The 11,697-nt window shown below is 41.7% G+C and overlaps 1 protein-coding gene across 1 annotated transcript; it reads left to right on the forward strand.

Moving 5' to 3' along the window:
- The first annotated feature begins 1,679 nt into the window (after positions 1-1,679).
- Positions 1,680-11,231, forward strand: LOC126525646 (uncharacterized). The gene is made up of 7 exons (XM_050173572.3): positions 1,680-1,844; positions 2,695-2,719; positions 4,759-4,841; positions 7,108-7,150; positions 7,490-7,539; positions 9,663-9,774; positions 11,093-11,231. Exons 1-7 carry the CDS (start codon positions 1,799-1,801, stop codon positions 11,103-11,105), a joined length of 372 nt encoding a protein of 123 aa, XP_050029529.1. The 5' UTR covers positions 1,680-1,798; the 3' UTR covers positions 11,106-11,231.
- Positions 11,232-11,697: the final 466 nt, after the last annotated feature.

Here is an 11,697-nt window from a genome sequence, read left to right on the forward strand (position 1 = left end):
ATGAAAACTATTTGATCTGTTCATTTTTACTGAAGCGCTCTTTCTTGAAGTAAACAAGTTTGGCAGTGCGGCATGTGCCTGGTATACAAACTGGCACGGAAATATGCGCTTTCGATGTGATGTGTTGAATTCTAAGTGGCGCGGTATGCGCGCGTTACTCTTGACATTTCTCAAAGAAATCAAAATAATTTGTCGTTACAGAACAAGCTCCATGCTGACGCAAGCCATTATGATAATATTGTGCGTCGTTGCTTGAAACTACGTAGACGGCCAGGGAGGGCGGGAGGGGGGGGGAGGAATGGTGTGCGGCGAGCAACTACCCTGGTTGCCGCTGACTCTAGTGGCACCGCTGCGTGCGCTTCAGCGCATGGGACTTTACAGATTGTGAAAACGCACAGAGACATATGAAAAGTCCATTGCCTTTTCTCCACACAAAATTGATAAGTAACGTTAAATAATGCCGCCTTATTGTGGAGTTGCAAGCAGTTCGCTGCTCCCCATAGAGAAAATAAAGCTTCCTTGTTACTTGGTCAACATCAGCCATTGAAAATTATTTTTAGTGCCGCGAGAAACGATGTCGGTTTATGCCACTTAATATTCGTTTTTGCCTTTGTATAACATATCGTGTTAATAAATACAACATTAAAATAAACATTTTGAAACGAGGTGTAATGAAAGGTTTTTGACTTTCCAGTTAAACTATAAGGCTTCGAGGATGTGTTGCTGTCCAAGGACGTCGGCACAAATGCTGTACACACCGGCACTGCTGCCCTTGTTGGAGCGAACAGCATGATAGACATAATCGACTATCGGCACAGCAGAATGTGCATCTAGTGATTTTTTTACGTCGATGTAACGGACTGGGTCGGACACCGGGCTGCTTGGCCCTTTTGCTCGCTTGGAAATTGTTCCTGCTTTTTATAATCGCCATGTCTTCGCCATAGAAAAAGAATTCAGTCCTATATTCTCTTTGAGCCACTGCCCTTGTCCGCACCCGTGCCCATAATTAGCGTGTCCTTTTTTATTCGCATATCCCTTATTTCCCATCATCATGCTTAAAATATGGCCATGCTAATACCTTTAGTTCGCACTATCGTCTCTCTCACCACATGTCACCGAAGCAAGACCACGCGTAGAGTGCTCTTCGCTGTTGTCAGCAGCATCGTATGGACATGCAGCATAAATAACATGCTGTGGCGACATCGGTTAGTGTCACAAAGAGAGCCCTTCTGGTCTTGCTGTGTGTAGAATGGACTGATTGCAGAATATTCATGCAATTTTTCCGTGAATTCAATTAGGGGTAATTGAAGCCCTTCTAACGCGCTCTGAAAGCAAGCCAGGGAAACGACGCGGAGAAAGGCGCTGTCTGCGGGTTTACGCCCTCGACCGCGGGCCTCAACCTCGCGTTTACAGGGGCGCTGACACGCCGGGTTCTCCCAAAGCGAAGCGACACTCCGGTTACATCCCCAACCCGCGCACCTCCTCGGCAGACACTTAGCGAGAAACCAGTGCTGTTTATTTTCTGGGACTCGCAATTGGTTTTCCCGCTACGTGTCCTTTCCGTCGCGTGCTCCGAAATTGCGCTGGGCGGTGCTTGCGGGCTGGCTCAGCCGGATAAGGAGCCGAAAAAGCGAGCTAAGAACTTTGCGCTCCTGCTTTTTAACGTTGTAGGGTAGCTTGAAAGCAGCTGCGTACGCTTCATGTCTCGGTATAAGTACTGTGACGTCGCCGGGTTACGAGCTGAGTGGTTTCTAACTGAGCTTACGCAGGGAGCTTAAGGGACTCTCCACCGTGCAAGATGAGGTCGACTGTTCTCTCCGGATTCATAGTGCTCATCGTCTGCAGTAAGTGTGTTCAGGGAGTCCCAAATTACAAATATTTTACTCGGGAAAGAAATACTCGACACGACTTTATTTACACCGGGCCGTGAACATCCTGAAAAGAAAGGAAAGTTCTAGCAGGAGTATTTTGTGTACGCTGTCAATGTTCAACTCGCCGTTGTAGCCAAATCTGTGTTGGACTCCGCTTAACACTGAATGCTATTTGCTGCTGTTCATGACAGGTCACCATTATTGCTTATATTCCGCTTCGAATATCCATGTTGTCCCCGCCAAAACACTCAGTCTCCTAATTAAGAAGTTGGGGCACTTGCAGAATTTCCCTTGTGTTTAATTATCATGTCACATTTCTTGAATAAGTAGCTATATCGAGGACACTTGAAGAAGGTCTGAGTTTAGGAATAGGCTTTTTTTAATGGTCAATATTCCATGAAATTGCCTTATTGGAAATCCTGTCTTAGCAATCTATACTCTTACACTCATATCTTAACACTATATTCTCGCGCTGCTATCTTAACACAATAAACTTGGGCTCAGCAAGCTCCGAAAAAGAGAAATCGATTAGACAAGACATCACTAAACTCATTTTTCATGCGAACAATGAAACAATTGTATACCATTAAATAAGTTACATAAATGAAAATTTCAATAACTAGAGTTTATTGAAAGAAGGCAAGATATAGTACGCGCTGTGTCGTTTCAGCAAGATGTTATTACGAGTTTTTCAAGAAATATGGTATCACTAAAGAGGCATGGTCGCAGATAATAAAAAAAAGCAGCAAGAAAATGCTCTTTAAGTCACAGATGAGTGCAATAGCTGTAAACTTATATCCCTGATGCTGTTTCCTTCTCCCAGGTGCTGTCCATAGCGAAGGAAGCTGGTAAATATGAATTCGAACTTATTGTGGGAAAAGTTAATGTATGCCACGGGACCCCGTCTTATCACGCACCCTACGTTAAGCTTTAGTATATAGAAAGTGCCAGCGTTTTTTTTTTTTAAACGTGCTGAGATGTGTATAAACTCGCATACCGCGGAAAATGAAGCAGGATATTTTCTGTACAAGAAAATAATAATAAAAACCAGTAGTACAAGACAGTTTAAATGAGAATGGACTCGCTGTGTAGCACGCATGAAAAATATTTCATGGCAAGGAAAACACTTCAAAGTTTGATTCCCGGGCTTCGTGTCGAAGAGTTCCCATGACTATGATATCCGACATTCAACTTTTGTTTCCTATATGTCGCATATTTTTTCTCTGTTCTCATCTTGATAAAAATAATCATGTCAGGGGTGTTGCGACGTTTTCTTTATGAGGTCCTCCTTTCCTCCGGCATTACTTACCTGCATTCTTTGTTAAGTGAGATCTACTGATGTTCTGTTTAATGACATCTGTCTCGTTGGTCGCGTAAGACACTGCAGTTTCTTTAGCGTACTTTGTCAGTGGCACCATAGGACAGACAGCAATTGTGCCCTCGTTGAGAGGGTCAACCACCGTTCAATGAACATGCGAATGTTTCGTATTCAGCAATTATCAGCTCGTTATTTTGTGCTTAAGCCCCTGTTAGGATTATCCTGTCCAAGCTGTAATAACCATCGTGTAAGTTTGACGTAATCACTGGCAAGAATTATTCCACTACGTTCGAAAACACACTCCATCATTTGCAATTCACCTGAACAATTAGCGACGCCTTTACGGAGACAAGTCATGTTCTCGCGCCGTCAGCACTGACAGCGCCGAAATTCCAAAGTTGCCATCTCTCACTTATGTATGATGAAAAATTCCTTTCTTTCATCGTAACCGTCGTCGAGAAACTCATTACTGTCATGATGAAATCATGCATATCCTAACAACTCGAAATTTATTTGAAGCGAAGATTTCGTGCAACGGGTGTTAAAACGCTAACATGAAGTTTATGGCGCACGACAATACAAGGACACCGAAAGGCGTGGTACACATAGGTGCTATGTCCTTGTCTTCTCGTGCGCTATGAACATCACCATGTCATGTAACAACACGCCCAAAAGGCTACATACGCTAACAGTTTGCGCGTTTCAGTGTGGAGTCTTTGGCGTAAAGGAAACTTGCAGGCGCGTGCGTGCTCTTCCGCCCCAGTGGTACGTGGTGTGAGACACGTGACGATCACTTCAAGGAGCTGACTGTCAAATTGTCAAGTTATAGTTATGCGTGCGATCGGGGTTTAATGGTTCTTGCGGGGAATATATTACTGTGCAATTTTCGCTTGCTTTGATTCCTTATCAGCCTCCACGCAGTGTTCAAAACGTCTCAGAGGTAGGATGTATGCCTAATGAGTGTCATAGGTGTACTTTTTTTAGTGCAGTCACTTTGTTTCGATCTCTGGGTGTGTTTACTGACTTGTTGACATTCACTTTTGCCATTTTTAATTTGGACATTATATATCTAACTCCGGTGGTGTTTGTGAGTGCATAGTAGAGATATGTATGTATGTATGTATGTATGTATGTATGTATGTATGTATGTATGTATGTATGTATGTATGTATGTATGTATGTATGTATGTATGTATGTATGTATGTATGTATGTATGTATGTATGTATGTATGTATGTATGTATGTATGTATGTATGTATGTATGTATGTATGTATGTATGTATGGAATGCTCTGCTGGGGGACCGAAGTTCGATCCCGTCATCGCACACGTAATATAATCTTTTTTTTTTAATTTGAGCTATTTGGAAAGATGACTGCAGCACCCTACAGTCAAGGTCAGGCAAGTCCGAGATATTTCACAGAGAAAGCTTCGCTGAATAATAGTGCTTTCATTTATTGCTTTTGTCACTTCCATATTCCTACGAGCAGAAAAGCAAATGAAATCATTTTTTTTTTTGCATCCTTACCTGGCCAATGTCCCTATCTCAATACCCCGGTGACATTACAGGCTCACCCACGCAAGGACGGCACGGGCTGCCATGTACCCACAAGCACACGGCATGATGCAGCCGGAAGTTATGCCTCTCTCAGGTAAGATCTGGGTCGTTCGGCAAATAAATTCGAGAAATAAAGTGAGCTGCAATCACAGGAATAGAGCAAATGAAAAAGATTCGGTCTGGGCGGCGAACTGGAGTATTCAGAAGTGCTGAGCGCCAGCCGAGTTGGCATTTCATAGTGACGCAAAATAACGCCATGAACAAGGCAAGAAAACGAAATTTGTGTTTTTGACGAAAAACCACAGTTGCTAGTCTGCGCTGGCGTCGTGTTTCTTTCTCGTTCCTTGTTTATCGCGCAAATATTCATCGGAGGTGGAGTACCTGCGCAAATGCCCCTCAACGGTAGAGATACGTTTGATTATTATCGCAAACCTCATCGCCTTCAACGCGTAGATTCACTATTGGTCAGACAAAGCCAGACGACCCTGCTCAGCACACTGCTCTTTTTGTAATTATGTGTTTATGTACAATACACAAAGTGTTCACTTGCAACCTCCTTGCGCAAGATTAGCGTGAATGTGTTTTGCTATTTAGTTAACATGTGTTTACAATTTAGTGTGCCTTGAAAAGAGTACATCATTTGTTGATGAAATAGAAACTCGCGCTGATTCATCGACTAGATGGCTTGGGTGATCCCGAAGCCAATCAGGATGTTTTTTTCTTTCGCATAATGATCGTGAAGAAATTGAGTAATCCCACTAATCGCACAATAACTGCCCGTCGCAACAGTGTTATCCCCCACAGTGTTATTCATCTGCGTACCTCCGCGTGAAGAACACGTTCGTTACAGAGTCCCAATTGAAATATTTGATATTATTCACTGGCGATTTAAAATGGTGTAAAACAAACATCCCTGGACTTCAATGTTTGAAGTAGCTTTTGAGACAGCCAGATTTGGATACTACCGGCCACACAATACGCGGCCATGGCAGCGTAATCGATCAAAACCCAGAAAAGCTAAGATGGCAACGGCGTTTTATATCCGTTGAAGGCTGCTTCGGTTTTTCTTTTTGTAATAAATTATCTGTGCTTCAAAAGAGTACTGGCGTGCTATTTATATGCCCTCTCAGTTTCTTGCCTTAAAGAAAGTTGCTAGGCCTCTCAACTCGATAATTACTGGAGAGCCTCGAAACGTTAAAAATAATTAATTATAATAGCTCTTGTACTGCAAGTTTTGGTTCCGTTTTTCAAGGAGGTGACTGTGTTGTGACGTCATGGTCATGGCCCCTAAGCATCCCGAAGAAGGTCGTCTTACCGGAGCGGTACATTACTAAATTTGGCACTCACTATTGCTCACTCAGTCGGCCTCCTATGCTAATACTCATTGTGAAGCTCCACGTAGCAGCGTAGTAGATTGCCTATTAGCAGCAAAAGTGAGTGTCAATAGCTCATAGTCGTGCTGATCCCGCCTGACGACCTCTGCATCATGACGTCAAGACAGTAAATCGCTTGGAAATGAAGACAAAACTGCTTGCAGAAACGCTATATTTAATTTACCTGGGGCGGACTGAGGCCTTCCAGGTTTCTTTTCTTGTGTGTGGTTTGAAGGTCCCGTATCTTCAATTAACGTGAGTACATGAAACGTCATAAATACCGCGCCAGTACTCCTTTCAGCTTCACATTCTCAACGCTGAGTGCATTAATACCCAACACTGAACAATCAAGAGTAGCAGCTAATATAACTCCGTCATTTGACGCGATGTTATATTTCGCTGTACGCGTAATGAAATATAATCCTGGCCATCGCTTCTCACATAACCCAAGCAGAAATTCGTAATATAGTGGATCAAAATGAATACCTCGTCGTTAGACCAGTATATTGGGTAAAATGAGAAACACCCTCAACTTTGCATGCGTAAATGTTGATTTCTTTAGAACAACTTCTTGGGACTTTGCTGTACGCATTGTAACAAGAGAACAATGTGAAACTTGGTAATCACCTGCTTTCTTTTGTGTTATTTTCTTCTTTGGTTTAAGCATTATATGACCTTTCTCGTGAGTAAGATTGCCCACTCGCCCTCCCCAATGGTGCGACTGAGGTGACAGTGGTATATAAGGTATCTGTCACTCCACTTACCCCCCTTCCTCTTTTTAGCTTAGATATACAGGGCAACAGACACGCTCCGACCATAGCTTGAACAGACACATGACAATTCCCGAGCGTGGCCAGTATGAAGTAAGCGTATGTGCAAAAAAGAAAATTTGAGTGAAACAGCATTCTTTTTTTTTCTCAGTTATGCGAATTACAAAGCATTTTAGCTTCTAGTTTGTGGTTTGATATGTGCAATATTTATATTTAGGGTCCGGAGGTTTCCACGGGGGTGATTCGGCAATGTCATTTGGGTAAGCATATTGCTTTTTTCATTCAGATCAGATTTCCTTTTGGGTTCGTGCGTGGCTGACAAAAAAAGCTTAGCAGTACAAAACCTCGAAAGTATGTCAACGGCTGAACTGCTAACATAGGGGAGAATATGATAACCATATCACAACATTTAGTATTGAAACAAGCTAGTTGCTCAGCCCCAATTCAAGTGAAGCACACACAGACTTCATGAAATAGCGAAATTCTGTTTCATCCGGCCACTCAACCAACGTAGAATGCGAATGTCGGTTAAGCATTGGACCGCACTACCCTTCATTTCCTATTGAGGTTTCAGCAAGCTGCTTATCTTTACTTTTCAGGAGGAACGTAGGCTTCACTGGGGGCTCAGCACCTGCGCCCCATGGCATGAGTAAGTTGAATAATTTTTTCAACAAAACGCAGACGCTATGCTGAGCCGCAGTCGCGCAAAAAGTCCTGTGTCGCTCGCAAAAGAGTCAACGGTTTATTACATGTAAGCGTGAAATGTAGTATAACCGTACGAGAGGTCAAGGTAGTTGCTAATCCTTTGAGAAACGTTTTTTTCGGTGTTCAGAAGCTCCAGGAAAAAAAGAGATGAGATAAATGCAAGCTCTAACCTCCAACTAAGGTTTTATCATTGGGGAACACGTCTTTTACGCATAAGGAAGCCATACGTATAATCCAAATCAGAGAAGCACAGATTACATGCGCCCTAGTGTTATCGCCTTCTGTTTTCATTCCCTCTGTGCGATTGCGTGTTTAGGTTTATATAACATGTTCTCAATGTATAAAGCTTAGTTGGAAGTTCGTGCTTGTGCTTGCCTTACCCCTTTTGCGTTACTGATTTCCGCGTGCTAAAATATTTAGGTGTAAAATATGAATAATAAAAAAGTGGCCCCCGGAATCCGCGTCAATATATTTATCCCTGTTCGCACAGATATTTCCGATGCGAGTTTTTGACGCTATGTGTACTTTCTGTTCATATCGTTACTGCTTATTTTTATTTTATTTCATTTATTAGTACTCTCAAGGCTCAAAAACATTGTAGAGATTTGGTAGAATTGAGAAATATAGCGATAAAGAAATTACTGGCTATGGAATATTAGTTAATACCAGACGAAAACCAACAAAACTTTGCATAGACGGGATTTATCCGTTGAGACGATTCTAGTCGTGCGATGTCCGTGGGATGAGTGAGTTCACAAGCATATGTGTCACATGTATTGTAACCGACTTTAACAGTGTGATAAATGCGTGGCGAAATACAAGACGGTGGAGAAATTACTCAACGTGGAGCTTAAGTTAGAAGGCTTGGAATATTACGATGTCAGAAGGTTTGTATAGAAACCTATTTTGCTAACCTGCAGTTTAAGAAACACTGAGAGAAAAAGAATTGGGGAGGCCGCGTGAAATGTGGCGCCAAGCATATATCAGGTGTTAATTTTCATGCGGAAAACCTTAACATAAAAAAATACCACTGCTATTTCTAGGTTCCAGTGAGGTACCACAAGCGGATATTAGCAGCCGGAAAAAATTAAATAGATATTTAAATTCAAACATGCTAATTAAACATTTAATTACTCACTTTGGGGCATAGGTTGGTATTCTGACATTGAAACCGAGGAGTAGTGGAGCTATTTCTGCGTAGCATAAATTGTGAAAGAAGCGCCCATTTCGAGACGCGGCCTTTAAATGTGCTGCTATGCATTGGCGTTCCAGTGAATTTCACAAAAGCATGCCTCTAACAGTTGGGGAGAATTTTACTGGAACGACCAAGCCTTTTGTAGTTTATTTTTGGGACGGTTGTCTCGACATTGGTGTTAGTCCTAGGAATTTGGTTAAGCTGACATGACTGCTCCCGTCTCCAGCTGCGTAATTGCAACGGGTGCCGTAAAGTGAGTAAATATTTGTTTACTTAACAAATTTTGGTTTCTTACCTTAATTATCAAGGATAAATTTTTCTTGTTGCAAATGACCACCTTGCCACGCAGCATATCTGAGCGAAAGCGGAAGGGGCCTAGGAAAGACCGTTTTAACAGTATTCTGTGTAAAATTAGACAGTTGTTATATAGTAGGTCAAGTGCTTAGAAAAAGGAAACTGTCACCCGACCGAATTTAGTACAAAGCTACAAAGGGAACCCATACAGTTCTCTCGGAAAAAAAAAAGATTCGCAGCTGAAGAAAATTTCGCCCTGGTCCGGGGATTGAACCCGGGACCAAGCCCTTTCTGGGGCAATCGCTCTACCATTTGAGTTAACCACGTCGCTAGCCGACTGTCACAGGGAGGCTGAATTATTTTACAAAAAGAAGCATGGGTACATGTACAATGGTGAATCAGTTCTGCGGAATCCCGCCAATTGTTAGAATAATTACGAAAGAAATTGTCATCCACCCGACAGTAGTACGAAGCTACAATGGAAATTACATACTGGTCGTTCAAGAAACATTCGCGTTTTCACGAACTGTATAAGTGAGGTGTCGTTTATCTAAGTACTTATCTTCTGCATTATACAGTGGGGGACCATACTATGGGATCCATGGGATCCATGGGACGAATGCCTACCGGCGGTTTGCCGGGAATGGACGGTGACGCGCCTCTGGCTGGTGGCCAACCTCCCTCGTCGCAGTAAGCTGAAAGTGATAATATGTTGCAGCGTCAAAAACCAAGCAAATCGGGCTGGAAATGCTGTTAAATTAACCACTCATAAAGATGAAATACGAAAAAAAAAAGAAAAGCACTACCGGTGTGCGCAACTCCTGCACTCACGTCAATGTTTTTCGATCTTATCGGACTCCTATATTTATATTAAAGATGTAAAAAACCTATTAAAGTGTTGTACGGGGCTAGATGATAATACATAGCCATGCGCAAACTGCGAAAACACGGTAGAAAGAACAGAACGAAGCGAGGAAAAGCGCTGACTTTTGTGCTTCAGTGCATAAAACAGCGGTTTGTGGAAGAAAAATAAATGGGAACACCAATGCATTTAGTCGGACACTCTGAAAATTAACGTCCCCAAACCGTTGCTGTCCAGAGAATTCTTTCCAAGGGGATATGCCATGCGAAATCAGCGACTATAATTCGTAGATTGAAATGTGTGGCGTAAAGTAATTAATTAAAAATGTAATTAGCGTAATACGGTAATTATACAATTGATCATATTGATTTCCTGTAGAAGTAATGGCCACCTGAATCAGTAATGTAGATCAAGGGTTAGAATAGTGATATATGCCATAGGAAACCTTTAAAAAATGTTGCTGTCGCTAAAAAAAAACCCTATATATTCTACCGGGACCTATGAAGTAAGGGTACTTCGAGAGACAGCTCTGACTACCTTGTGTAATATTTTGTTAAGAGCTGATTACTATGGGGTTCATTTTCTAACTTGAAAGTTACCTTCGCATCAGTACTAGCCTACTAAAAACGACTTATCTACAGCATCGTCGGTCAGTTGGTTCTCAGTTAGTAAATAATTTATTATGCTTAGTCCTGAAACCACGGCAGAAACTTCAAATAATAGCTATATTCTACTGCGTTGAATAAAGCAGGAGATAAAGGTAAATCAGAAGTAAACCAGCGTAGACTGGTGTATAAAATCACTTTAGTACACATTTGTGCTCTTACGCAAGCACTCAATGCTTTTCGAAAATTTTCGGTAGAATTACTTCTTATTTACCAGTGCCACTTGTAGGCTGCGATGCCATTTTCAACATTATGTAATTAAAATGATGAACATGTATTTCATCGCCTGTTTGACGGATTCCGCTCTAAGAAAATGAACAATTTCTTTTGTCTTCGAAAACGAAGAAATACGCCACCAATGTTTATTTTTAGCTTAGCTTTGTATAGTTTGAATTACTTATTTCGTGACAGTACAATGCAAGAGGATGCAGCAATGCCCTCTACCACCTCAACATGCTCATTTGGTGCTTTTCTATTCTAGTTTCTTCGGTTGAAGAATCTAGTCTGGGGTACAACGTTTCAACGGGCACACATCGGTCAGTGGACTGAGAAGAAGCATCTAGTTTGACGACATGCCGGCGATTTCACCTGTAATAAATGTATGATGCACTCTCATACAACACGACTATTTTTGAACCAGTAATATAGTTAGCCGTGTGCATTTTGGTCGACTCTTTCAAGGCTTCCCAAGGATAAACGAATCTCGTGAAAGCACATCTAACGTGGTTTTAGGCATACTAATAACGCGAATTAAAACACTTGTAGGAGGTGTTGGTAGCCGTTGCTCCTTAGCAGATGTTATCCATTGCTTCTGTGAAAGGATTGGCTTTAGTGTTTGAAATGCGTATATATATATATATATATATATATATATATATATATATATATATATATATATATATATATATATATATATGTCAGAACAACTTGTATGTACCTGGTTTCAAGGGCACATTTGCAATTCTCAGTAACTGCCCATCACACTGCGGGGTTCCAGACATATTAAGCAGTGATACCATGACAATAATTAGGAATTAATGCACTGAGCTTGGTAGAGCCTTTCGTTTAACCTAGTTTTGCAACGAG

Source organism: Dermacentor andersoni, chromosome 8 (assembly GCF_023375885.2).
Source record: "Dermacentor andersoni chromosome 8, qqDerAnde1_hic_scaffold, whole genome shotgun sequence".
Lineage (NCBI taxonomy): Eukaryota > Metazoa > Arthropoda > Arachnida > Ixodida > Ixodidae > Dermacentor > Dermacentor andersoni.